At 52.1% G+C, this 26,535-nt stretch overlaps 1 protein-coding gene across 3 annotated transcripts in view; it reads left to right on the top strand.

Annotated features, from left to right (window-relative positions):
* TEAD4 (TEA domain transcription factor 4) overlaps positions 1-15,674 on the top strand; it is an 84,682-nt gene extending 69,008 nt beyond the window's left edge. For 2 of the 3 annotated variants that reach the window (XM_030939738.1, XM_030939736.1), the window contains 3 exons: positions 13,106-13,246; positions 15,116-15,268; positions 15,366-15,671. In XM_030939738.1, coding sequence (XP_030795598.1) covers positions 13,106-13,246; positions 15,116-15,268; positions 15,366-15,479 — 408 coding nt within the window. In that variant the 3' untranslated portion in view covers positions 15,480-15,671. Of the gene's footprint in view, positions 1-13,105; positions 13,247-15,115; positions 15,269-15,365 lie in introns of all 3 variants that reach the window. The other variant, XM_030939737.1, reaches the window with a different exon arrangement.
* Positions 15,675-26,535: the final 10,861 nt, after the last annotated feature.

The raw sequence follows: 26,535 nt of genomic DNA, 5'->3' as shown, positions 1-26,535 counted from the left end.
CCTCCTCCCCACACCCAAATCCCAATCCCCAAAGGTAGTCACTGCAAATTTCAGCTGTTTGTTTTGGGCTTTATCTCTTTAGTTCTAAGTAATGTACTTATATTGCTATATCTCGATGCCCGGATTAAGACATTTTATTTTCATTCCACTTTCCCCCCTTATCATCCCAATGTAATAATATCCAATAAGTTATTTAATTTAGTAAAAGTCATAAAACGTTCACATTTTTTGACAATGTAGATTGATCACCAAAGAGCCAAGAACAGGCTGGGTTCATCCCTGTGATCCCAGCACTTTGGGAACCCAATGTGGGCAGATGACTTGAGTTCAAGACCAGCCTGGGCAACGTGCTGAAACCCCGTCTCTACAAAAAATACAAAAAGTAGCTGGGCATGGTGGCGTGCACCTGTGGTCTCAGCTACTTGGCAGGCTGAGGTAGGAGGATTGCTTGAGCCTGGGAGGCAGAGGTTGCAGTGAGCCAAAATCGCACCATTGCATTCCAGACAGGTGACAGAGCAAAACCCTGCCTCAAAACAAAACAAAACAAACAAAATACAAAGAGTCAAGAAGGGTATTATGATTACATTTTTACCTCTTGTACAGCTTTTTTTTCCCGAAAATAAATGGCTATTGCATATTTTTTAATAAGCCTATTCTTAAAATTTTACAGATTGCTCCATCAAAACCACCATATAAAATTAAAAATTTTTCCCCCCAAATATTCAGAACTGTTAGATAATTTATCCATTTCTCCTTTCTCCTGGAGATCTTCCTCCTGGCTGTCTCTGTTCTGCTCCAGTTTGAATGTGTTACTCTTTTTTTTTCTTTGAGCCAGAGTCTCGTTCTGTCGCCCAGGCTGGAGTGCAGTGGCGCGATCTCATCTCACTGCAACCTCCACCTCCCGGGTTCAAGCACATTCTCCTGCCTCAGCCTCCTGAGTAGCTGGGATTACAGGCACCCGCCATCCTGCCTGGCTAATTTTTGTCTTTTTATAGAGACAGGGTCTCACCATGTTGGCCAGGGTGGTCTTGAACTACTGACCTCAGGTGATCTGCCCACCTCGGCCTCTGAGTGCTGGGATTACAGGTGTGAGCCACCACAGCCAACCTGAACGTGTTCTTCTCTAGGCTTGCCCTACAGTTGTCATCCTGAGCCTTCCCTATATTGAATGTACACTTTCCTAGCTCTTACATTTCTCTCTTTATTGGTGTAACCCCTCATTTTGTGGGAACACATCCTCTAGTACCTTCTAAGAAAAGATGCACGGTACATAAATGACCTTGCTTCTTTGAAATGTCATTATTTTTATTATATCCTTATACTTGACTGATTGGTGTTGGTAGTCTGGGTAAAGAATCTAGATTATACATCATTTTCCCTAGAAAATGATGACTTTTTTTTTTTTGAGACAGGGTCTTTGTTTGTTTTGAGATGGAATCTCGCTCTGTTGCCCAGGCTGGAGTGCAGTGGTGCAGTCTTGGCTGACTGCAACCTCCACCTCCCAGGTTCAAGCAATTCTCATGCCTCACCCTTGCAAGTAGCTGGGATTACAGGCATGTGCCACCAGGCCTGGCTAATTTTTGTATTTTTAAGAGAGATGGGATTTTTCAGTGTTGGCCAGGCTGGTCTTGAACTCCTGGTCTCGAGTGATCCGCCCACCTCAGCCTTCCAAAGTGCTGGGATTACAGGTATGAGCTACCGCGCCCTGGCCTAGAAATGGTTTTCAAGGATCATTTTTTAATGCGTTTGTCATCATCTTCTGACATAAATAGTCTGCTAGCATTCTCATTCCCTATCCTTTATTATGTAACTTGTTTTTTGTTTTTTGGGGTTTTTTTTCCCCCTCTGGAAGTTGTAATATTTCTTCTTTCTCCCTAATGTTCAGTTTCACACTGGTGAGCTTTGGCATATGTGTTGTTTTACTTCCCAGTGCTGAGCCAGGTACTTGGTAGGCACTTTTAACTGTGAGATTAGTCTTTCAGTTTTAGGAAATTTACTCATATTATTTCTTTGATAATTTCTTTCCCTCTGTTTTCTGTTTTCTTTTCTAGGAATCTCTGTTATGATGTTGGAACCCTCTATGATGTTTACCATTTCTTTATTTTCCTGGACTCATCCTCTACGATTTTTACCATCTATTTTCCAATTTACTTTCTTGGTCTGTTTTCCTAGAGATTTCCTTAATTTTGTCTTCTAACTCTTTTCTGAATTAGTTAAGGTTGTATCCAAGTGCATATCACACAAACCCCAAAGAAACAGTGGCATGAATAGTTTTTCTTTCACATCAAGGAAGTCTGGAGGTAAAGACTGTCCAGGGCTGGCCGAGCGCTCCTGACATCATGAGGAACCTGGCTTCTTTCTGTCTGCTATCCTCAGTGTATGACTTCTGTACTCAGGGGCTTGACTGCTGGAGTTCTAGCCACTGTATCCATCTTCCAAGCATCAAAAGAAGCCAGTTTAGCTCCCTGTGAGGGGCCTGCCCGGAAGTCCCACACAACACATAACTAGTTGTATGGTTGCATCTTGCCGTAAGGAACCAGGGAAAGGTACTTTTTTAGTTGGGTAAGTTGCTGTTCTGGATCAAATCAGAGCTCTAATACTGTAGAAGAAGCTGCATCCATCCTTTTATGGATGTATCTGAGTTCAGTTGGTGACATTTTGTTTTTTCTGGGTAGTTTATAAAGTGTGCATCCTGCAGTTCAGGGTGAATTAGATTAATGGAATACAGCAGCAGCTCTGCCACACCTTCTGTTGAATATTTAATTTTGGCTCTGACATTTTAATTTTCCAGAGCTCCTTCTTGTTCTGTGATGGCATCAAGATGTTTGATGGATGTAGTTTTTCTCTTCTTTTTCTTAAAGGTATGAAGTAAGCGTTATTTCTTGAGTTTTCTCCTGCTCTTAACCCTCCTCCTACCCACGCCCAGACTAAGTCTTGCTGTGTTGCCCAGGCTGGAATGCAGTGGTGTGATCTCGACTCACTGCAACCTCTGCCTCCCTGTTCAAGAGATTCTCCTGCCTCAGCCTCCCAAGTAGCTGGGATTACAGGCACCCACCACCACGCCCAGCTAATTTTTGTATTTTTAGTACAGGGAGGGGTTTCACTATGTTGGCCAGGCCGGTCTCGAACTCCTGACCTCAAATGATCCTCCCGCCTTGGCCTCCCAAACTGCTGGAATTTACAGGCGTGAGCCACCACGCCCAGCCTCCTGCTCCTTTGTCTTCGTTTCGTTTTAATTTCTTTTTCTGTCTGTTTTGGTCCTCGTCTTTCCAGCTGGAGGGTTTTCTTCAGTGTCTTTAGTTCTTAGCTGCCTGTCTGTATTTTTTTAACAGCTTTCTTGCAATGTAATTACCTTACCATACAATTCACATACTTATACAGGCCCGGCACAGTGGCTCACGCCTTAATCCCAGCAGTTCGGGAAGCCAAAGCAGGCAGATTGTTTGAGCTCAGGAGTTTGAGACCAGCCTTGGCATATGGCAAAAACCTGTCTCTACAAAAATAATACAAAAATTAGTCAGGCGTGATGGCATGTGCCAGTAACCCCAGCACTTTGGGAGGACAAGGCAGGTGGATTGCTTGAGTCCACGAGTTGGGGAACAGCTTGGCCAACATGGCAAAACCCTGTCTCTCCCAAAAATACCAAAATTTGTCGGGCGTGGTGGTGCGTGCCTGTAATCCAAGCTACTCAGGAGGCTGAGGTGGGAAGATCGCTTGAGCCTGTAAGGTGGAGGTTGCAGTAAACCAAGATCACGCCACTGCACTGCAGCCTGGGCAACAGAGCAAGATCCTGTCTCAAAAAATAAAGTATACAATTCAGAATTTTTAAGTATGTTCACAAACTGGTGTAATCTTCACCACAATCAATTTTAGAACATTTTCATCATCCCCAAAATAAGCCCTGTTCCCTTTAGCTGTCACTCCCCACTCCCACCCCCCAGCCCTGTGCAATAATCTACTTTCTGTCTTTGAAGCTTTGCCTGTTCTGGACATTTTATATAAATGGGTTTATACAGGATGTGGTCTTTTGTGACTGGCTTCTTTAACTTGGCATAATGTTTTCAAGTTTCAACCACGTTTTAGCATGCACGTTCCTTTTCATGGCCAAATACTTCCTTCTGTTTGGATAGCCCACATCTTTATCCATTCATCAGTTGATGGGCATTTGGGTTACTTCCTCCTCTTGGCTATGATTAGCAGTGCTACTGTGAACATTACGTACAGGTGTTTGTGTGGACATTCATTTTCATTTGCATCTGCTTACGTGTGGAATTACTGGGTCACGGCAACTCTGTTTAACTTCTTGAGGCACTCCCAAGCGTCTTCCCAATTCTGTTTAACTTCTTGAGGCACTCCCAAGCGTCTTCCCAACTCTGTTTAACTTCTTGAGGCACTCCCAAGCGTCTTCCCAACTCTGTTTAACTTCTTGAGGCACTCCCAAGCGTCTTCCCAACTCTGTTTAACTTCTTGAGGCACTCCCAAGCGTCTTCCCAATTCTGTTTAACTTCTTGAGGCACTCCCAAGCGTCTTCCCAACTCTGTTTAACTTCTTGAGGCACTCCCAAGCGTCTTCCGAAGTGGCTGCACCAATTTTATTCCCACCTGCAGGGTATGAAGATCCTGTTTTTTCCATATCCTCAGCAACACTTGATATTCTCCGTAGCCATCCTAGTGAATGTACAGTGGTATCTCGTTGTGGTTTTTATTTGCATTTCCCTGAAGACTGACGATGGTGAGCATCTTTTGATGTGCTTACTGGCCGTTTGTAGATCTTTTTTGTAGAAATGCCAATTCAGAAATTCGGATCCATTGTCCTTTTTCTTTTTTTTTTTTTTGAGACAGAGTCTTGCTCTGTCACCCAGGCTGGAGTACAGTGGCGTGATTTTGGCTCACTGCAACCTCTGCCTCCCAGGTTCAACCGATTCTTGTACCTCAGCCTCCTGAGTAGCTGGAATTACAGACACACACCACCATGCCCAGCTCATTTTTGTATTTTTGGTAGAGACAGGGTTTCGCCATGTCGCCCAGACTGGTCTTGAACTCCTGATCTCAAGTGATTCACCTGCCTCAACCTCTCAAAGTGCTGGGATTACAGGCGAGAGCCACTGTGCCCAACCCCATTGCCCATTTGTATAATAAATTGGGTTTTTAAAATTACTGAATTATGAGTTCTTGGTTCTGGATGAAAGTTCCTTATCAGTTATATGATTTGTAATTATTTCCCATTCTGTTGAGTGTCTTTTCACATTCTTTTTTTTTTTTTCAGAGATAAGGTCTTGCTGTGTCTTCCAGGCTGGAGTGCAGTGGCATGATTATTGCTCACTGCAGCCTCGAACTTGGGCTCAAGTGATCCTCCCGCCTCAACCTCTTGAGTAGCTGGGACTAGAGGCGTGTGCTACGACGCCTGGCCAATTTTTTTTTTCTTTTTGGAGACGGAGTCTCTCTCTGTCGCCCGGGCTGGAGTGCAGTGGCGTGATCTTGGCTCACTGCAAGCTCCGCCTCCTGGGTTCACGCCATTCTCCTGCCTCAGCCTCCTGAGTAGCTGGGACTGCAGGCGCCCACCACCATGCCCGGCTAACTTTTTGTATTTTTGGTAGAGACGGGGTTTCACCGTGTTAGCCAGGATGGTCTCGATCTGACCTTGTGTTCTGCCTGCCTCGGCCTCTTGAAGTGCTGGAATTACAGGCGTGAGCCACTGCTCCCGGCCACCCTTTGGTCTTCTTTTAAAAAAATTTTTTTTTTTTTTTTTTAATTTTTAATTTCGGGCCGGGCGCGGTGGCTCAAGCCTGTAATCCCAGCACTTTGGGAGGCCGAGACGGGCGGATCATGAGGTCAGGAGATCGAGACCATCCTGGCTAATACGGTGAAACCCCGTCTCTACTAAAAAATACAAAAAACTAGCCGGGCGATGAGGCGGGCGCCTGTAGTCCCAGCTACTCGGGAGGCTGAGACAGGAGAATGGCGTGAACCCGGGAGGCGGAGCTTGCAGTGAGCTGAGATCCGGCCACTGCACTCCAGCCTGGGTGGCAGAGCAAGACTCCGTCTCAAAAAAAAAAAAAAAAAAAAAAAAATTTTTTAATTTCGTAGAGACAGGGTCTTGCTATATTGCCCAGACTGGTTTTAAACTCTTGGGCTTAAGCCATCCTCCTGCCTCAGCCTCCCAGAGTAATGGGATTATAGGCGTGAGCCACCACACCCTACCGACCCTTTGATCGCCCATGCACGGGAGGGGTGGGCCTGGGGGCTGGACCATCCAATGTACAGACTTTTTGTCAGTTCCTTGGGTCAAATCCTGTTCCCTCCAGCTCTGAGCCATGCAGCTCAGCTTCTTATCTGTCACCCCTGAAGCTATTGGTAGGTCGCGACTCCTTTTGCTTTCTTTACCCTGTGGAATCCAGTCTGGTCCTAATCAGTTGTGAGTCTCCAAAGCTTGCTGGTCTCTTCGTTTTCTTTATCTTTGTGGTGCTGCACATTTTTAAAAGTTCCTTGCCATTTTCCTTCTAGCTGGGTCTCTGGAAGGGAAAAAAATTAACTTGTGTAGTCAGTCTCCCACCTTGAGCCAGGTGTCCAGGATGATGGGTGTGACCTGTGTGCCACTTTGAAGGGGTCAGCAGTCGCTGTTTGGAGTGCTGGACTGAGAAGGCTCTAGCAGGGAGGAGTGCTGGGTGGACGGTCACGGCCACGTGGCATAGCCAGGGAAATATTTGTCAGCCCTTCTTAAGTGGTGAGGAGTCATTTAAGGTTTTTGAACAGAGCAGGACGAGGCCATAGTTGTGCTTAGTTAGATAACTCCGGCACCCAGACTGGAAGCAGGTGTGAGACTCCTGCAGTCGAGACCAGGCAAGAGGCATGCGCCTCTTAAGGACCTCAGCCGGAGAGGCTGGCTTCAGGGTGTGGCGTGGGAGGCAGGATGCTGTCCACTTTTTCTCAGGAGGGGCATAAATTATCTCCCAGTCTCCCTTTCAGTCCTGGATGTGGGAATTGGAACCTGTACAGCCGGCAGTGGCGACTCCCAGCCGTGCTGAGTCTAAGGGGGCCTCCAGCCTCTGGAGGAGCCTCCACCCTTGCTTGATCACTCACCCCTCCCCCGGCCTGTCCAGGCTCAGCCCTGACTCAGGGGAAGGAGCTTCGGCGAGCTGATCTGTGGCTCTTTCCCAGCATGGCTCAGGACCCTGGGGGTACAGTTGGGGTCAGAGGGGAGACCCAATTGGCAGTGGCAGGAAACACTCTTGGGACCACTGCCTTGGAGCGGCAGATGGCGTGTCCGGGACCCTCTCACCTTTAGCTGTTGGTCATATTCTCTGTTCTTCTAGCCACCCTTCAGGTGAGGACCATCCTAGGTCTCTTGTTTCACAAGTAGGGGAAACTGAGGCATGGAATAAGCCAGGGCCTGGTGACCCCTGTCCAATGGGCACTCCTGCTGTGAGACAGTTGGGCCCGGACAGACGGACAGACGACAGCCGTGCTCTTCTCACCACGTTACATAGAGTAACACGTCCGGTCCTCACCACAGCAAGACTGTGGATAACCTCAAACCTCACCCGCAGAGGGGAAACTGAGGCACAGACAGGTGAAATCACCTGCCAAAGGATGCCCAGTTTGTAGTACCAGACCCATACCAGGCCATGGATCCGTAACTGAGCAGCCTGACTCCAGGGTGTGTGCTTGGAGCCACCACACTGAACAGTCTTCCTTGCAAAGTCCCTGGCTGCCCTCCATGCAGCATCCTGGAGCTTCTCCTGCTCCCACTGGAGAAGGCTCGGAATTGTCTAAAACAGATCTCCAGCCCCCTGAGGAACGGCAGGCAGTGGTAGCGTGGGGAGAGCAGAGTTAGCTCTGTGCAGTCAGTGTAGAGCCAGGCACTTGGACTTTTGCGCCTTCTCGACCTCAGATATCCCTTCCAGAAAATAGGGCAGTGGCCCTGCATGAAGACTAAGGTTGCCAGGGAGGAAGGAGGACCTAGAAGGTACTTTTCCAGACTTGGTGTGGCCTGTGTCCTCTCTTCGCTTCTGACTCTTAGGGGAGTTTGGAGGTGGGGGTTTATGGGAGAAGAGAGAGTTGGGACAGCCAAGGACATGGGATTCAGCGGGTTCCCTTGTGGACTGTGTGTTCCGGCCATGTGCTGTGCGGACCCAGCGTGGGCCTCAGCTCCCAGGAGCTCGCACTCTGGATGGGAGGATCCAGCATGAGTCTCAGAGTCCTGGGGCAGGAGCCGCTGGACAGGGGAGTGTGGGGTGCCCACCAGCAAGGCCCTCCTGGCATGTCATGGCAGGGCACGGCAGGCAGCAGTTGGCCCAGCTGGGGCAGAGTCTCAGTTTTACCACTTGAGAACTGTGTCCTGGGCAAATATTGGCTCCTGTGCCTCTGCTTCTTTGTGTGAATAGTCAGTAGTTTCATCTTGGGAACCTGCCAGGGGCTGTGTCGCTGAAGACCCTATGTGTGTGGCCGGCTGGTACTGAGTGGGGGGCGGTGGCCTACCCTTGCCCCACCCCTTGCGTGAGCCCTCTGAGTGCCAGCAGCCTGGGCAGGGTGAGGACGGGTGAAATCAGAGACGAGGGAGCGCTGGAGGCCAGGGCACCTTGGCGGTCATCTGCTCCCTCCTCCGCATGTAGTGGGGCGGGCAGAGGCACCAGAGGAAGACACATATGTGGCGGGGAAAGGTAAATACTCGTGTTTGCCGACAGTGAGACTTCACGTCAATCGTGGTCCCCACGGGCTGCTCTGGCTCCCCCAGCGTGGCTCCTGTCTTCTACTCCCTGGCCTGGTCCCGCCTTCCCCCGCCATCAGCTGGTGTGAACTTGGCCACACACAGTTAGGAAGGAAAACTCCTCAGGCAAGGAAACGGTGTCGCCTCTCCCGGAGCCTTTCTTTTCCTGCCTGGCTGTTTTCTCAGTCCTGGCTCCCAGGCCCTGAGTGTGCGTGCTGGAGAGGCAGTCAGAACCCCCTTGGAGGGGGAGGAGGACTTGCCCGTCCCCAGTCCAGCCTCCTTGCCTGCGCCCTGAGTTACTGCTCTTACTGAGAGCGCTGTGGTGGTAATTCATAGACTCTCAGACTGCTGGGACACATTTCCAGCTGGAAGTGGCATCTGCCAGCCTGAAGGCCTGAGGCTGCTGGGGCTGTGCACTATCTGATGAGTGCCACAGGGCCTGGAGCGAGGACTGGTGCAATGAAGCCCCTTCCTCCCCCAGAGCCCTGCAAGTCCAGCAGAGGCCACCTGTCTCTGGGGCCGGGGAGAGGGGGCCTTTGGTCACTGGTGACCATTAACGCCGCTCTGCACATTGGAAATGCTGGGCAGGGCCGGGCTGCACCATGGAGGCAGCAGAGTACCCCAGGCCTTCCTCCCATCTCAGCCTGCTGTTCCCTTTCAGGCCCTGACATTTCTCCCAGGCACATACCAGCACATGACAATGAATCTGAGCCCCTCCAGGCCCCCACACCCAGGCTGCGGCTGTCTCTGCTCATATGTCAGTCACCCGATCCCCCACACCTGTTCCAGGCACAGCCTGTGAGCTGCCCACCCGCACATAGCTATGAATAGGGTGGAGGGAGGGTTGCAAGGGGGCACTCACGGGGCAGGGGACGGGGCCAGCTCCCATTTTTCCTTAGGCCAAGAAGCATAGCTTGTTTTGGGGAGGTGCTTGGTGTGGGAAGATATGAGGGTGGACAGGAGATGTCAGGAGTATAGCTGCAAGAGAAGGGGTGGGGCTGTAATTAGAAGGATCCAGGCACTGAGGGAGTCGAGGTGCTCTGGGGCGGGTCATCCATGTGGCCGGCCGGTGTGTTCCGGGTCTATGCAGTGTGACCCCGAGTTCTGGGGCTGATTGTGGGATCTCTCTTTCTCCCCCGACCCCCCGCGCCACCCCAGCACCTGTATTCTATTTGCTCCCAATTAGAAATTCCCTGAAGCAGAAACAATGTCTCAATCTCTCTGGGCCCCTCTGCCTCTAGCAGTGCTGGCCTGGGCTGGATAAATGGGCACCCGAGCAATGGGAAGAGCCAGGGAGCCCGAGCTGATGACAGAAGAGTGTATTTGAGATGAGGGTGGAGCTGGGGTGCAAACTCTCAGGGCGAACAGGACAGGGTAGGTTCCTGCTTGTGACTGAGGGACCTTGCTCTTCTCACTGGTGCCACCCGGAGGTGAGAGGGTGAACAGCTGCCTGCAACCTTGATTGAAGGCCCTGGGAGAGCTTGGTTCTTGCCTCCAGCATCCTGTCTGCAAGGGGGCAAGGACGTCTGGACAGATTATGACAGACAGGGTAGTGGAGGGGGATGTGCCAAATGCTCCTGGGGGCTGGGGGCAGCTGCTGCCTCTGTGTGTCTGGAAGAGCTGGGAGGTGTGAGTGCCAGTCCTTCCCAGCTTGGCATATGGGATACTTCTAAGGTGCCATATGAATAAGCTTTTTTTTTTTTTTTAATAGTTATGTAGTTGCCCAGGCTCAGTGGCCCATTCCTGTAATCCCCCGCACTTTGGGAAGCTGAGGCAGGAGGATTGCTTGAGGCCAGGAGTTCGTGACCAGCCTGGCCAACACAGTGAAATCCCATCTCTATTTAAAAAAAAAAAAAAAAAACTAGCTGAGTGTGGTGGTGGGTGCCTGTAATCCCAGCTACTCGGGAGGCTGAGGCAGAAGAATCGCTTGAACCCAGGAGGCAAAAGTTGCAGTGAGCTCAGATTGCGTCACCACACTCCAGCCCAGGTGACAGCGAGATTCCGTCTCAAAAAATAAAAATTAGGCCGGGCGCAGTGGCTCAAGCCTGTAATCCCAGCACTTTGGGAGGCCGAGACGGGCGGATCACGAGGTCAGGAGATCAAGACCATCCTGGCTAACACAGTGAAACCCCGTCTCTACTAAAAATACAAAAACTAGCCGGGCGAGGTGGCGGGCGCCTGTAGTCCCAGCCACTCGGGAGGCTGAGGCAGGAGAATGGCGTGAACCCGGGAGGTGGAGCTTGCAGTGAGCCGAGATCGGGCCACTGCACTCCAGCCTGGGCGACAGAACCCAAAAGCCCAGGTTCTGGTCCCATTTGCCTTACATTTGCCTGTAAGACCTTGGGCCAGTCACAGCCACAGTGAAATCTCACCCGGCAGAGGCCTCAGCCACCTCTGCCATGCCCCCTGGGCACCCTGCCTGCCATGTGTCATCCCCTCCCTCCCATCATCACAGATGGAGACAGACTGGGGAGACTGAGGCCAGCCCAGGGCTGGGAGTGGAGGGTGTTTAGGGTAAGCATTGCTCTCTGTTTCAGAGGCTGAGCATTGACTCGAATGCTCTTTTTCCCTAATGGCCTCCTCAAAGCCGAGGCAGATGCACTGAACCATATGCCATTCTGTTTCAGCATGAAAACAACCTTTTTTTCCTCATCATAAACATAACCCACCCTCATTCTGCTCCGTAGCCTGCTTTCCCACTCAGTGTGTTTGTAGTCATCCATGATAATAAATGCATGTCCTTCTCAGCGGTTTTTGTGGCTATATAATGTTTCTATTGTGCTATAGACAATCAACACCCCCCGCCAGTCTAGAGAAAGGTCCTCTCAGGGAAAACGTCTCCAAAGGAGAGAAAAATAATGATTGAGCGTCCCCTCATGGCCAGTAGTAGAATTGCTTGGTGCCTGGCTCTGAATCTGGCCAAAACCTTCCTGGGGTTCTAGGGATCCCCTCATCTTTGCACAGAAGAGTCCTTGGTGTCAGAACCTTGACCAAGGCCTGAAGCTCTACTGCACTCCTAGGGTTGTGCTCTGGGTGCAGCTGGCAGTGATTTCAGACCAGGGGTGTGGGTGGGAGGACTGGCCTCCCCTGAGAATAAGCCTTTTGTAATGTGCCTGTGCATTGTTTCTGAGTCTTGACTTGTTCTCTTAGCACCCTTGGCTCAGATGTTTGATGTGGGGCTGAAGTTCTGGGCATGGGGTCCCCTAAGAGGTGTAGGGCTTCAGGAATACAGTTTCTGCCTCAGAGTCCCCAAAGCACCACACTGTCTGTGTGGTGCCTTCCTTTCTTCGCTGTGGCACTCTGCTGGTTTGGGACAAGTCGTGGGGTTGGAGCCTGAAGACCTGGATCTTTCACTCACCAGCTGGGTGGCATTGGGCAAGGCTAACAGGCAGGACCCCTCATGGATAAAACTGAGGCTGTGATTGTGGGTGTGAGATCGGCACAGAGTCTTACTCTGCCTTTTCTAGAAGAGAAGTTTCAGATCAGCCCGACATCCAGCAGGAGGCCCTCTGGGCTCTGCTTTTATCAGGGGAAGGAAGAGCAGCCTGTCTGAGGCAAGGTGAGAAGCTGACCTAGAGGACCAGTGGCTGGGCCTGTGAAGAGCCTTGTGAGCCAGGCCAGGGACCAAGACTCCTGTCCCTTGTGGCTAAATGGCTCAATGAGATGGTGCAGTGACTTGTCTTCTGAAGAGACTCCCAGGGCCGTTAAGAGTATGAACCAAAGGGAGGGACAGCTGGCGCCGGGGAGATTGCTCTGGAGGCTGAAGCAGAGATGTCAAAAGATCCAAGGTGGCAGGACCCCGCAGTGCCTAGAGGGGCAAGAAGCCAGCCCCAGAGCCGTTTCTGAGGGAGCATCGATCGGATCTCCCTCAGAGGAGATAAGGAGGATGAGACAGGAGCACCCTTCACCCCTTCCACCCTCCCCCCTGCCAGTCTCTTGCCGTGGTTTTCTGTTCTCATGCTTCCTGCACTATCAAAATTCACTCTGGAACGATTCTGCTAGATGCATTCAAACTAAAATAGAGCTGTCTGATAGAGATTCAAACCTTTGCAGTTTAACAAGAACAAAGTCTTAGACTATGAAACTTGAAGTCTTAAAGATGGAATCTGGGGCTCCCACCTGCTGGGTGTGTTAGTATCTGGGCAGGCAGCAGTGGCCTGAAACTGTGTGGGTCCCATTCCCAGTGTACTCTTTTCCCATGATTTAGGCAACATGACCTGATTTTGTACCAGGCAGAGATGTAGAGGATGGTGGAAGCTTTCCAGCGTCCTACTGTCTACCCTCAGTCTGATTTCTTCCCAGCCCTAGAGCCGGGACCGGGACCCTGAGGTCTCCCTGATGCTCCCGTCTGATGCGGCACCTGCTGACCCTCCCTCGGCTTCCCCCTGTCTCCCTCCAGGCAGACCTCAATACCAACATCGAGGATGAAGGCAGCTCCTTCTATGGGGTCTCCAGCCAGTATGAGAGCCCCGAGAACATGATTATCACCTGCTCCACCAAGGTCTGCTCTTTCGGCAAGCAGGTGGTGGAGAAAGTTGAGGTAGGAGGCCACCCTGGTGGGTGAGGGGCGCTCCCCAGAGCCACTGCTGCCCGTTCAGGATCTTGCAAACACGTCCTTACAGGCACCCCCGGTCCTCTCCAAGATCAGAGCCGCAGCACAGGCCGGGCCCTGGGGCATCTACCTAGTCCAGCCCTCTGGCTTCACAGTGGAGGCCCAGAGAAAGCAAAGGCCTCCCCCGACCGCCCGCACGTGGTCACCCAGCTTACTAGTGCAGAAGCGGGGCTCGGTGCCTAGGATCTCTGTCCCCTGCTTACTTTGCTTCATGAATGCCTGAAACTCTTCCTTCCCTGATTTTCTACTTGTGGGTGACCTGGAGATCCCGCTCTAGTGGACGTTACAGAAAATTCAGGCCTGCCTTTTAGGCGGTGGTTTCTCCCACTCTGCTAACCCCCCGGCCCAGGGCAGAGCAGGACAGTGATGAGGAGCACACATTCACCCAGCCACCCTGCTTTCCGGTGGGTGTTTGGGGGGTTGTGATAAAATCCTCCGTTTATCTCTAAACAAGGGCCAGGTTATCTTCACTCTCCGTGACACAGTCTCCTGCAGCACCCTGTGTTCTGGGCCCGCTGCATAGTGACAGTGACAAGGAGCTGGGACTGAAGGCCTCCAACCCAAAACACCGGTGCGCTCTGAGAGTCTGGGACCCTGTGCCGCCCACACACTTGTTAAACCAGACCTCCTCGCCATGCAGGCCGGTCTGCGTCCCTCTCCTCACCCTGTCCCCAGATTGGTCTGAATTCATGAAGTCCTACTCTCACAGCCTATCAGTTATTGATAACCTTCCTCATGCCAAATGCAGCCAGATGTCAGGCCAGCACCAGGGAAGAGACATTCCTCCCCCCAGTGCTTCTCCACCTGGCTGCACCCTACAGTCTCCTGGGAGCTTTGGAAGCACACCAGTGCCTGAAACCCATTCAGCACCCCTCAATCTAGGGTAGAGTCCAGGCATTATTGGTTTTTAAAAAGTGCCCCAAATTATTTATTTCTAATTAATCTTGTAAAACTTTTGAGATATTTGTGGATCCACTTGGGATCATAATCCCATGTGCCCTTTACCCAGCTCTTGCCCTGGCAATGTCTTGTATAACTAGAGTATAAAGTGGACACCCAGGAAATTGACATTGATGCAGTCCATCAAGCTGGTTCAGATTTCACCGCTTTATATGCACTCCTATGTGCACGTGCATGCGTGCGTGTAGATATGGAAACTTACATGATCACCACCAGACTCCCAGGGGTCCCTGTGTACCCCCCGTGGTGTCCTCATGTACAGCCAGGATTGAGAGGTTCCTGCCACTGCTCCTGTGTCTCCTTAAGCTCCCCTCCTGCCATCCCCGGTTCCTGCTGGTCACCCGTGGAGGAAGGAGGTCTTGTTTAATGTCCACCAACCTAACAGGGTGACTGTTCTTTTTTTTGTGTGTGAGACACTCTTACTCTGTCGCCCAGGCTGGAATGCAGTGGTATGATCTCAGCTCACTGCAACCTCCGCCTCCCGGGTTCAAGCGATTCTCCTGCCTCAGCCTCCGGAGTAGCTGGGATTACCGGCGTGTGCCACCGTGCCTGGCTAATTTTTGTATTTTGATAGTAACAGGGTTTCACCATGTTGCCCAGGCTGGTCTTGAACTCCTGACCTCAGGTGATCCGCCTGTCTTGGCCTCCCACAGTGTTGGGATTACAGGCGTGAGCCACTGCCCCTGGCTAGGGGTGACTCTTTTCTTAAGGGCCCCTAGGCCTCCTGCCTTTCCTTCTCATGGAGTTGGGTCTGGGTCCTGGGGCTTCCCATGGAGTTGGGTCTGGGCCGAAGGTGGTCAGAATGGGATTCTAAGCTGCTGTCCCCGGGCCCTGCAGACAGAGTATGCTCGCTATGAGAATGGACACTACTCTTACCGCATCCACCGGTCCCCGCTCTGTGAGTACATGATCAACTTCATCCACAAGCTGAAGCACCTCCCCGAGAAGTACATGATGAACAGCGTGCTGGAGAACTTCACCATCCTGCAGGTGTGCCGCGGGTGTGGCTGGAGTCTGTGTGTGGGTAGCAGCGATGGCGTGCCCTCATCCGGGGCCTTATTAACCCTTGTGTTTTTCTCTGCCACAGGTGGTCACCAACAGAGACACCCAGGAGACCTTGCTGTGCATCGCCTATGTCTTCGAGGTGTCAGCCAGTGAGCATGGGGCTCAGCACCATATCTACAGGCTGGTGAAAGAATGAGACTCGGGGAGCAGGGAGGGGGGAAGAGACGTGTGTGCAGGAAACGGGGACGTGGGGAGGGGACCTGCAGGGGCAGCCCCTGAAGTGCCAAGAGAGCTGAGAGGAGCAGTTGTGACTCTACCCAGGAACAAACTGTGCCTGAACCTGCAGTGCCCAACCCCAAATAAACCCAAGATGCTGTGTCTTTTCAGAGGACCTGGTCTGGCTGTGTGAGCCTCGGGAGGGACTGGGGGAGCAATGGGGCCATCTGGGAGGCAGGCCAGAAGCAGTGCTCAGAGACACACCCCAGGCATTTCTGAAGCCAGCACCCCAATGGACTCAGCCAGGAACATCACCAGACCCTGGAACCGAAGACGTGACGGTCCCCGTGCTGCCCCTCAAGCCCCTGCACTGTGGTGGTGGCCACGCCGGGAGGTCCCAGGAATGCATGGGCTATGCACCCGCAGCCACGTGCACCCCTGCTGCACTCGCAGGAGACGGTTCACACAGAGAGGCCCCGTCCCCGGGGGGGTGTGTTTTAGGTGTGGAGGTGACAGCTGTTGGACGGGGACACCGTCAGAACTCTCTGGACAGTTTCCGTCCATCTCAGTGGATGTGGATTCCATGACCATCTTCCATGACCACGCTGGGGGCACTGGTTTCAGATCGAAGGAGCCTGAGGTGGGGAGGGCAGGAGGCAGTGGGACCGAGGAGCCTGGACTTAGATACGCAGCTGAAGGCGTTCCAGGGTTTATTTCTCCTGAGAACTGGCATGGGCTCCGAGTTTTGCCAGTCCTGGCTTCGGTCCTAGTATTCTAAGCTGCCTGACCTTGGGCATTTGTCAACCTGTCTGAACCTTAGTACCCTTTCCTCTCTGTAGAGTGGGAAGATGTGCAGTCCGTGAAGTGCCTGGTGCAAGCCGTACTAAATACACCTAACAGTGAACTCCTCCCTCTCTCCCTCCCACGGGGAGGCCGGAATCTGGCTCCTTGCTGCCACCTAGTGGCTCTTTGGGGTCATCTTCCCTCATAGAAACCACAGATCCGGTAGCCTAGAGCGGAAAGGGAAGATTCAGCCTAGGGGTGTTTCTGTTAATCGTGTGTCCAGCACTCGGGGAGATACGGCATGGGACTACGTAAGTAAGACAGCATCGCAGAGGTGTCATGGAGTGTGGTTAGGAGCAAGGGCTCTGGAGTCAGACTAGCTGAGTGACCTTGGGGCAAGTTATTTCATGTCACTGTGCCTCAGTTTCCCCATCTGTAAAATTTGTATAACGGTAACCTACCTCGAGTATCTACAGTGCCTAGCATAGTACCCCACACATAAATGTGTTCACTAAATGTACGTCGTAATTAATCATAGGAGCTTGCAGTCTCACTAAGTCAGACTGGAAAACTATTAAGTGATCCTCAAAGCCACTGGCGCTCAGAGACGGGAGAGATCAAGGTGCAGGAGATTCAGGGAAGGGTAGCGTTTGAGGGGAGCTGCCCTTAAGGGGTGGGCAGCCTCTAGTGAAGCAGGTGGAGGGAAGTTGGCAGCATCCCAGATTTGGGGAAGAGGCCAGCAGCCTAGTCTCCCTCTCCTCCATGGCCCAGCCCCCACTGTCTTACCACAGAACAGCTTTAACCAAACCTCTCCGGGTATCAGGACCACCACTACACCTCATGCCAGGCTGCAGAGCTGCGCAGTCTGGAGGCCCAGCTCTCGTCAGAAGCTGGGGCGTGGGCTCTTGGGGAACCTGGGGTTGGAGGAGCCCCTGAGCAGGTGCCTGTATGTCCCAGCATGGGTTTGTGTTTGTGTAAGGCTCTCCTGCCCCCACCCCCAGGCGCCAGCACAGCCTTTGCCTTCACTCTCGCCCCTCCCCTGTCCCTGGGGGATTGAATAAGGGAAGCTGGGGTTGGCCGTCCTTCTAGCTTGACGGGCAGCACCAGCGCTGTGGCGGAAGGATATGTTGTGCCAGCAGCCTCTTGGCCACAGGACAAATGCACATTTAAAGAGATAACGTTTTTGTGTCCTGGCTGGGGAAGAGGTCAGTGCAGATGTGTTTGGGTCCAGGTGTTGGTTGTGAGTTTTTCTTCCCTCTGTGAACTGACCTCTGCAGCCTAGTGGACAGTCACCTCCTTACAGATGTAAAATCCAAGCCGGTCAACCATAGCAGGTGGCAGACTTAGCTGCCTTCCCCGTGGTGTGGTGCAGACCATGACCCTTGAGGCAAATGGGTGAGCTGGCCCCACCTCGCCTGCAGCCTCCTCTGAGGCTCCCTGCTGCCTCCCCACCAGCCACCCGGAGTCACCTACTTCCCAGCACCCCCAGCCAGTAGTGCTCCTCCCGTCTTCCATCTGCCCTCTGTCGCTCATTCTTCCAGAGCCAAAGAGGAATCCCCTCTTCTCGTGCAGAAGGCTTAGTCATGCCTGCCCTTGTGTGTCAGAGGCATTCCATGTACGCCCTGTTAGAACCCCTGTCACATGCATGGTACCTGAACACAGGTGCCTCTGTCGTCTCTTCTCATCCTCACCCAATGGGTACTATGCTAGCCCCATTTTACAGATGAGGCAAATGTGGCGCGGAGAGCTCCGCTAACTTGCTTGGACGATTCATGCATCTGTTCATTCACTTAGCAAATACTTACTTAACTTCTGCTTTGTGCTAGGCCCTGGGGATGTGTCAGTGGGAATGTGTCAGTGAGGAAGACGACAGACAGGCTCCTTGGGAAGCAAAGAGTAAGCAAGTGAGGAGACAGGCGGGCGTGGTGAGGCTGCGCAGGTGCTGAGGTTGAGTCACTGGGGGGGCCTCTCTCAGGCGGTGGGGCTTGAGCCGATTCTGAAGAGCAGGAAGAGCCAGCCCTGGGGGGCCGGGGGAACTATTCCAAGTAGAGGGAACAGCAGGTGCTGGGGGCAGGGAGGTGACAGATGTGCCCAGGTACAGAGAAGAGGCCACTGTGTCCAGAATACAGAGTGAACGGAGAGAGGAGGGGGCCAGGGCATTCCAGGTGGGGAAAGGCAGCAGGTGGCCCAGTGGTGCCCCCTCTCTTGGTGAGGGCTTTGGACTTTACCCAGTGTGATGGGAAGTCCTGGAAGTGTGTTCAGCAAGGGAGTCTTTTTGGTCGGATTTTCTGGAAAACAACAGTGGGCTGCTGCGGACCTCAGAGAGGCACATGTGACTGTGTTTCAGTTTCTTCCCACGAAACGCAGCTCTGCGCTGTGAGACCTCATTTCCTGGTTCTGTTTGATGAGTGAACGAATGTGCATGGCAGGTGGTCATGTCAGTTGGGTCTGTGAGGCTAGGAAGGGTCCCTGAGCCCTGTGGGGATAGAGACTCTCCCACCATTCTGACATGATCCGAGTTAGGCAGCACAGTCCAGGCGGAAATGGGCACGGGAGATGGACCATCTCTCTCAGTGGGTCCAGGCATGAGCCAGCAGACTGTTTCCCATTGGCCCCCATCTTTCAGAGCAGGATGATCTTTCTTTTTTTTTTTTTTTTTTGAGACGGAGTCTCGCTCTGTCGCCCAGGCTGGAGTGCAGTGGCCAGATCTCAGCTCACTGCAAGCTCCGCCTCCCGGGTTTATGCCATTCTCCTGCCTCAGCCTCCCGAGTAGCTGGGACTACAGGTGCCCGCCACCTCGCCCAGCTAATTTTTTTGTATTTTTTAGTAGAGACGGGGTTTCACCGTGTTAGCCAGGATGGTCTCGATCTCCTGACCTCGTGATCCGCCCGTCTCGGCCTCCCAAAGTGCTGGGATTACAGACGTGAGCCACCGCGCCCGGCCTGAGAGCAGGATGATCTTTCTAACAAAGAAACCCACATAGGAGTTTGGGGTGTGTGTGTGTGTGGTTCTTCCCTTTCAGAATGGAAGCCAGTGGGGTGTGGAGCGAGGGGCTGGCATGGTTGGCCTCGCCCAGCTCCTGTACCGTGTGTGTGCTTAGAGCGTGCACCTGCTCCCTCTGCTGGGCTGAGACTCAGAGGACACTGGGCAGGTGGGGCGGGGGTAGGAGGGCCGTGGCTGTGTTGGGTGGGGCTGCATCAGGTGTGTGGCACAGAGGGGGAAGGTGAGGTGGAGTGGCAGCGTGTTCCACCCAGTGGTCCCTGTGTTTGACCTCTTCATACACTCTCTATTGTATTAGCTCTCAGAATGAAAACGAGATACTTTTCTCCAATCTATGTACGTTGTTCTTTTTTTTTTTTTTTTTTTTTTTTTTGAGACGGAGTCTTGCTCTGTCGCCCAGGCTGGAGTGCAGTGGCCGGATCTCAGCTCACTGCAAGCTCCGCCTCCCAGGTTCATGCCATTCTCCTGCCTCAGCCTCCCGAGTAGCTGGGACTACAGGCGCCCGCCACCGCGCCTGGCTAGTTTTTTGTATTTTTTAGTAGAGACGGGGTTTCACCGTGTTAGCCAGGATGGTCTCGATCTCCTCACCTCGTGATCCGCCCGTCTCGGCCTCCCAAAGTGCTGGGATTACAGACTTGAGCCACCGCGCCCGGCCACGTAGTTCTTAAGAATGTACACTTGGCCGGGTACAGTGGCTCACGCCTGTAATTCCAGCACTTAGGGAAGCCAAGGTGGGTGGATCACCCGAGGTCAGTTCAAGACCAACCTGGTCAACATGGTGAAACCCCATCTCTACTAAAAATACAAAAACTACCTGGGTGTGGTGGTGGGCACCTGTAATCCCAGCTACTAGGGAGACTGAGGCAGGAGAATTTCTTGAACCCAGGAGATGGAGGTTGCAGTGAGCCGAAACCGTGCCACTGCACTCCAGCCTGGGCAACAAGAACGAAACTCCGTCTCCAAAAAGAACTTAAAGTTAAGCCAGGCCAGTGATCAAATTGACCTCTTACAAGTCATGTGATCTTGGACGAACACCCTCTTGGGAACTTCATAATCTCATTTGTGAAGTGGGAATAAAGTCTCTGACTTGGAGTCGCTGTTGGGAGGAGGAAAGGTCGCGGTGTGTGAAGGAGCAGGGCCACCCCTCACTCATGGCGTGCGCTCAGGGAATGTGAAATGTGGGTGTGTAAAAATGTCCCCTGACTCTGCCCTTCCCACCCCTAAAACACACGCACATGCACGCATACTTATTTTTATTTTATTTTAATTTTATTTTTTTTACTTATTTATTTATTTGTGGTCATGAAGACTATCCCCATTTCCCCATAAAATCCTCCCTCCATACTGCTGCATTATGGCACAAAAGACTCAAAGTGCCACCAGACAGAAGGACCAGAGTTTCTGATTATATACAATGATACTAGGTAATGTTTAAATGAGAACATTGGATATGGATGGTCAGATGAAAGATACCAGAATGTCACATACTTATTTTTAGAGGGAAAAAAAGCTCTAATGTCCCTCAAAGAAGGTGAGTAGAAGACCTCGAGTCTTGGTTTAGCGAGAACTGCCCAGCGCAAGTTTTTCATCTTTACCCTGGTGTCAGGAAAGGGGAGGGAGTGTTCTAAATTGGGAAGATAACTTTGTGACCCATTAAGGGGAGAAAGAAGTCCCAAGGGATAGTCTAGAAAGGAAAGACAGCTGTAATCCCAGCACTTTGGGAGGCTGAGGCAGGAGGATCACTTGAGCCCAGCCTGGGCAGCATGGCAAAACCCCATCCCTACAAAAACAGAACAATCAGCAGGGCATGGTGGCGTGCTCTTGTAGTCCCAGCGACTTGGGAGGCTGAGGTGGGAGGATCGCTTGAGCGCAGGAGGTCAGGGATACAGTGAGCTGAGACTGCATCACTGCACTCCAGCCTGGGCAACCGAGCGGGACCCTATCTCAAAAAAAAATAAAAAATAAAAGGGAGGACAGCAAATAGAGGACTAAAATACTCTTAAGAAACCATCAGGAAGTCTGACTTTCATTCAGCTTCCTGAGAAACGGCAGGGAGAGGTGGTCAGGTGCCTTCGTAGAAGGCGGGAGCCCCATTGGTAGAAATGGCTGGATCTTCTTAAGCTCATGGATGTCTAATACTCAACTTTCAGTTTTTTGTATTTTTGCTATGTAAAGCCCCTTCATCTCCAAATCTTCAGTAAAGTCTGCTACATACACAAAGGCCTTTGTGTGCGTGATCTTTTTCTTGGAAATGACAGGTGCACGCCTGTCCACAGAGCGCAGAGGTGGAAGCAGCAGGTTGCAGTCACCGAGGCCGTCACAGCCTGAAGCGAGGCAGTGGAAGTGGGGACTCAGCCGTGCAAGCTGCCCAGCCTCCCACCCAACCCCCCTCTCAGAGAATGAAAAGCACTTGGGGACGCCTCCCAGCCTGGGGTCAGGTTCGAGCCAGTATCACTGGGTTCCCTGGGAACAAGTGTCTCCATGGCCATGTGGTTATGTCAGTCCTTGACTGTCCCCAAGCGAGGTTCCAGGAGTTCTGTCACCAGGCTCTGTGAGCGCTGCACCTGTAGGAGGAACAGTAATGGACACAGGACCCCCTGGATTTGAAGAGTGGTCAAAGGGAGAGGTTCAGGCAGGGGCCGGCAAGATGTGATCCCTAGCTTGGCATCCTAGGAAGTTGAGTCTGGCACTTGGCTCAGGAATAAGCAGGCTTACTTACTAGCAGCCCACATGACTGACTTGCTAGCCAAAATCAGAACAGTGTGACTGATAGCCCAAGTGCCGCTTCATTAATTCACATGGAACAGCACCGCTCCCAGCACATGCGAGTGCTTCTATCTGCCTGTCAGCACATTCCTTCCTCCGTGGAGCACCAGATCACTTGCATACGGTAGCTTGTGCCAGTACTTACGCAGGGAGTTGCACGGCCTTGAAGGATTGCAGGCCGTTGTTGAGGACCTGATGCCGCTGCATCCATTACGGGGACCTGAATTCTCCCATCTGAGGATCAAGAAATCCTTTTTTCTGGACATCGGTTAGCAATGACTTTTTTTTGTTTTCTTTTCATTTATTTATTTATTTATTTTCTTTTTTTGAGACGGAGTTTTGCTCTGTCGCCCAGGCTGGAGTGCAGTGGCGGGATCTCAGCTCACTGCAAGCTCCACCTCCCGGGTTCACGCCATTCTCCTGCCTCAGCCTCCCGAGTAGCTGGGACTACAGGCGCCCACCACCTCGCCCGGCTAGTTTTTTGTATTTTTTAGTAGAGACGGGGTTTCACCGTGTTAGCCAGGATGGTCTTGATCTCCTGACCTCGTGATCCGCCCGTCTCGGCCTCCCAAAGTGCTGGGATTACAGGCTTGAGCCACCGCACCCGGCCTGTTTTCTTTTTTTAGAGATGGGATCTCACTATACTGCTTAGGCTGGTCTTGAGGCCCTGGCCTCAAACAATCCTCCCACCTCAGCCTCCTGAGTAATCGGGATGACAGGTGTGAGTCGCCATGCCCAACAACGTTTTGCCATCACAAGTCCATGCTCTCAGAGGTCCCCAACCCCTGGGCTGCAGACCAGTACCCAACCGTGGCCTGTTAGGAACCAGGCCACACAGCAGGAGGTGAGCGGCGGGTGGGAGAGCGAGCATCACTGTCTGAGCTCCGCCTCCTGTCCAGTCAGCCGTGGCATTGGATTCTCATAGGAGCACGAACCCTGCTGTGAACGGTGCACGCGAGGGATCTGGGTTGCACTCTTCTTAAGAGAATCTATTGCTTGATGATCTGAGGTGGAACAGTTTCATCCCAAAACCATCCCCCCTGGACTCCCCCCGCCGCCATCCGTGAAAAAATCGTCTTCCATGAAACCAGTCCCTGGTGCCACAAAGCTCGAGGACCGCTGCATTACATCATGCAGAAAAGTGACGATGCTGCTGAATAGGGTACAGTACACAGCCAGTGGTCATTCCTCAAACGCTACTGAGCACCTGAGAGTTGGCTGCTCGACTGCATGCATTTTCAGTAGTTCAGGGTTCAGAGGGGGACCATTCTGAAGCCCCCTTTGTACCTGGAACAGTTTCTCCCTGCTTCCTCTCCCCATCTGGGTGGGGAGACACGAGGCCTGCTGGTCACATGCTCAGCACCTTCCTTTCAGACTGTGGGCTGGACCAGTGACCCGACACGACCCCTCACCTTTAGGGCTGGGAGGGTGGAGGAGGGTCTGCTGTGGAGGCTGCGGTGAGCTGAGATACCACTGCATTCCGGCCTGGGCAACAGAGCAAGACCCCATCTCACAAAACAAACAAACAAAACTCTATTTGTGGACACTGAAACTGGAATTCCATATCATTTTCCAGAGTCACAAATGTTATTCTGCTTTCAATTTTTATTCAATCATTTTAAAACATAAAATCCTGCTGGGCATGGTAGCTCACACCATGAGCTACCTGGCACTTGGCTCAGGAATAAGCAGACCTGTGGGTTGTGGGTTGTGCTGGGTATCACAGACAGGCTTACAATTTGAGACTGAGGAAAGCAAGGAAGGGGAAAGGAACCGGAAAACACAGGTGGGAGGAGCCAGGGTGGGAGTCCCATTATTGCCCCTGAGAGTTGTCCTTTCGGGCACTGCAGCAGTGATGAGCAGGGTGAGGGTGGCTGGTGCGGCCCAGCGGCTGTTCTACCACAGCCAACAGCTACATTTCCTGAGCAAACACTAGATGCCAGTACGGTCCTAGGTGTTGGGCATACAGCGGAACAGAATGCAGAGGTCTTTACTCTCCTGTGGCCTCCCTTCTAGCAGAGGAGACTTCCAAGAAACAAGCAACAGAAAAGAAAGGGAACAAGAAAACAGCAGGAGGTGATGTGTGCTTTGATGAAAATAAAACCAGATGATGTGTTGGAGTAGGGTTTGGCCAAATCCAGCCCAGCGCCTGTTTGGTTTGTTGTTCTTAGAGATGGAGTCCCACTATGTTGCCCAGGCTGGTCTTGAACTCCTGGCCTCAAGTGATCCTCCTGCCTCAGCCCCCCAAGTAGCTGGGGCTACTGGCCCACACCATCACCTCTGGCTAAGAATGGTTTTTACATTTGTTTGTTTGGAGACAGGGTCTTGCTCTGTTGCCCAGACTGGAGTGCAATGGCACAATCACGGCTTACTGCAATCTCAGCCTCCTGGGCTCAAGTGATCCTCCTGCCCCAGCCTCCCGAGTAGCTGGGACCACAGGACTGTGCCACCTTGCCAGCTAATTTTAAATGTCTTGTAGAGGTGGGGTCTTGCCATGTTGTTCAGGCTGGTCTCGAACTCCTAGGCTCAAAGTGATCCTCCCACTTCAGCCTCCCAAAGCACTAGGATGTGTGAGCTACCATGCCCAGCAGGATTTTATGTTTTAAAATGATTGAATAAAAATTGAAAGCAGAATAACATTTGTGACCCTGGAAAATGATATGGAATTCCAGTTTCAGTATCCACAAATAGAGTTTTGTTTGTTTTGTGTGATGGGGTCTTGCTCTGTTGCCCAGGCTGGAATGCAGTGGTATCTCAGCTCAGTGCAGCCTCCACCTCCTGGGCTCAAGCATTTCTCCTGCCTCAGCCTCAAGAGTAGATAGGACCATAGGCACACGCCTGGCTACTTTTTGTATTTTTTTGTAGAGACGAGTTTTTGCCATGTAGTCCAGGCTGGTCTCAAACTCCTGGACTCAAGCGATCCGCCCGCCTTGGCCTCCCAGAGTGCTGGGATTACAGGCGTGAGCCACTGCGTCCGGCCATAAATAGAGTTGTATTGGAACATAGCCACAGTCCCTTATTTACAGATCTTCTCCAGCTGCTTCCGTGCCACAGTTGAGTGGTTGTGGCAGAGACCATATACAGCTCACGACACCTGAAATATTTACTTTCTGACCCTTCACAGAAGAAGTTTGCCCACTCCTGCATTAGGGGGTGGCTGGAAGGGCTTTTTCAGAGTGGGTGGTCCTTGAAGACCTCTCTGAGGCGACACAGCAGCCAGCCACGTGAAGACCTGGGGAAGGAGCCAGGGCCAGTGTGTGGAGGCGGGAGAGCCCACGTGTTCCGGTGGAGAAAGAGGGCTGGAGTGACGTCCTGGTCCCGCTCCACGGGGTGTCTTCAATCGTTTACCAGGGGAGAGTAGCGGTTTCGGGAGGTGGTTTTCCCCCCACTCCATCTGTTTCTGCCCAGTTGACTTTCTCTGGGTTAGTTTGTGTCTTGACCATTCATGGCAGAGCCTTTCCTCAGAAGCCCAGCAGTCCTGGTTGTTCAAACTTAAGACTGGGCGCTAAAAGCCGACGAGAGGCTCTGGCTGTGCAGCAGGTGCTGGAGGCTGGGTCGCGCTCTGTGACCATCTGGCTGGGCTCTTATTTTAGGAAGTGGGTTTATTTAGGGTATTTCCTCCTGACCTGGTCAAATTCCATGGACAGGGTTTCTTCAGTTTCTTGCTGTGGAGAACTTGTGGCCACCAGCATTCTGGGAACCGAGTGCTGGAACGTCTCAACCTGCAGTATGGAAACTTTCACTAATCCCCCTGTTTTATGCACTGTGCTCTTGTGTTCCACTGTATCTCGTGTCCCCCAGGGAGAGAACTCCCAGCTGCTGCCTGAGCTATGGAGGGGAAATCCCCCGACTGCATGGGGTTGAGGAGAGATTTGGGGAATCTATCTCTTCTTGAGCTCAATTTGATCAATTCTTCTGTCTTTGGCCCCATCTCTACTTCTACTTCCAGAGATACCTGGTGCCACCAATTCATGACTTTTGAAGGGTTTGGTGGTATGAGTCATGTTCCTTTGTGGCTTTGCCTGGGTTAGGATTCAGCTTCCTTCCCCTTCTCCTTTCTCCCTTTCTCCCTCCCCTCCCCTCCCCTCCCCTCCCCTCCCCTCCCCTTCCCTTCCCTTCCCTTCCTCCTTACCTCCCTCCCTTCCTTCCTTTCTTCCTTCCGTTTTTTAGAAGGAGTCTCGCTATGTCACCCAGGCTAGAGTGCAGCAGTGGTGTGATCTCGGCTCACTGCAACCCCCACCTCCTAGGTTCAAGCAATTCTCCTGCCTCAGCCTCCCAAATAGCTGGGATTATTATTATTATACAGGCACATGCCACCACGCCTGACTAATTTTTTATTTTTTAGTAGAGACGGGTTTTCACCATGTTGGCCAGGCTGGTCTCAAACTCCTGACCTCAAGTGATCCGCCCCCCCTTGGCCTCCCAAAGTGCTAGGATTACAGGCGTGAGCTACCATGCCCAGCCCCTTGCTTGCTTGCTTGCTTTTC

The sequence above is a fragment of the Rhinopithecus roxellana genome, chromosome 10 (assembly GCF_007565055.1).
Source record: "Rhinopithecus roxellana isolate Shanxi Qingling chromosome 10, ASM756505v1, whole genome shotgun sequence".
Classification (NCBI taxonomy): domain Eukaryota; kingdom Metazoa; phylum Chordata; class Mammalia; order Primates; family Cercopithecidae; genus Rhinopithecus; species Rhinopithecus roxellana.
Note: the sequence above shows the minus strand (reverse complement) of the source record. Positions and strands in the feature narration are given on the sequence as shown.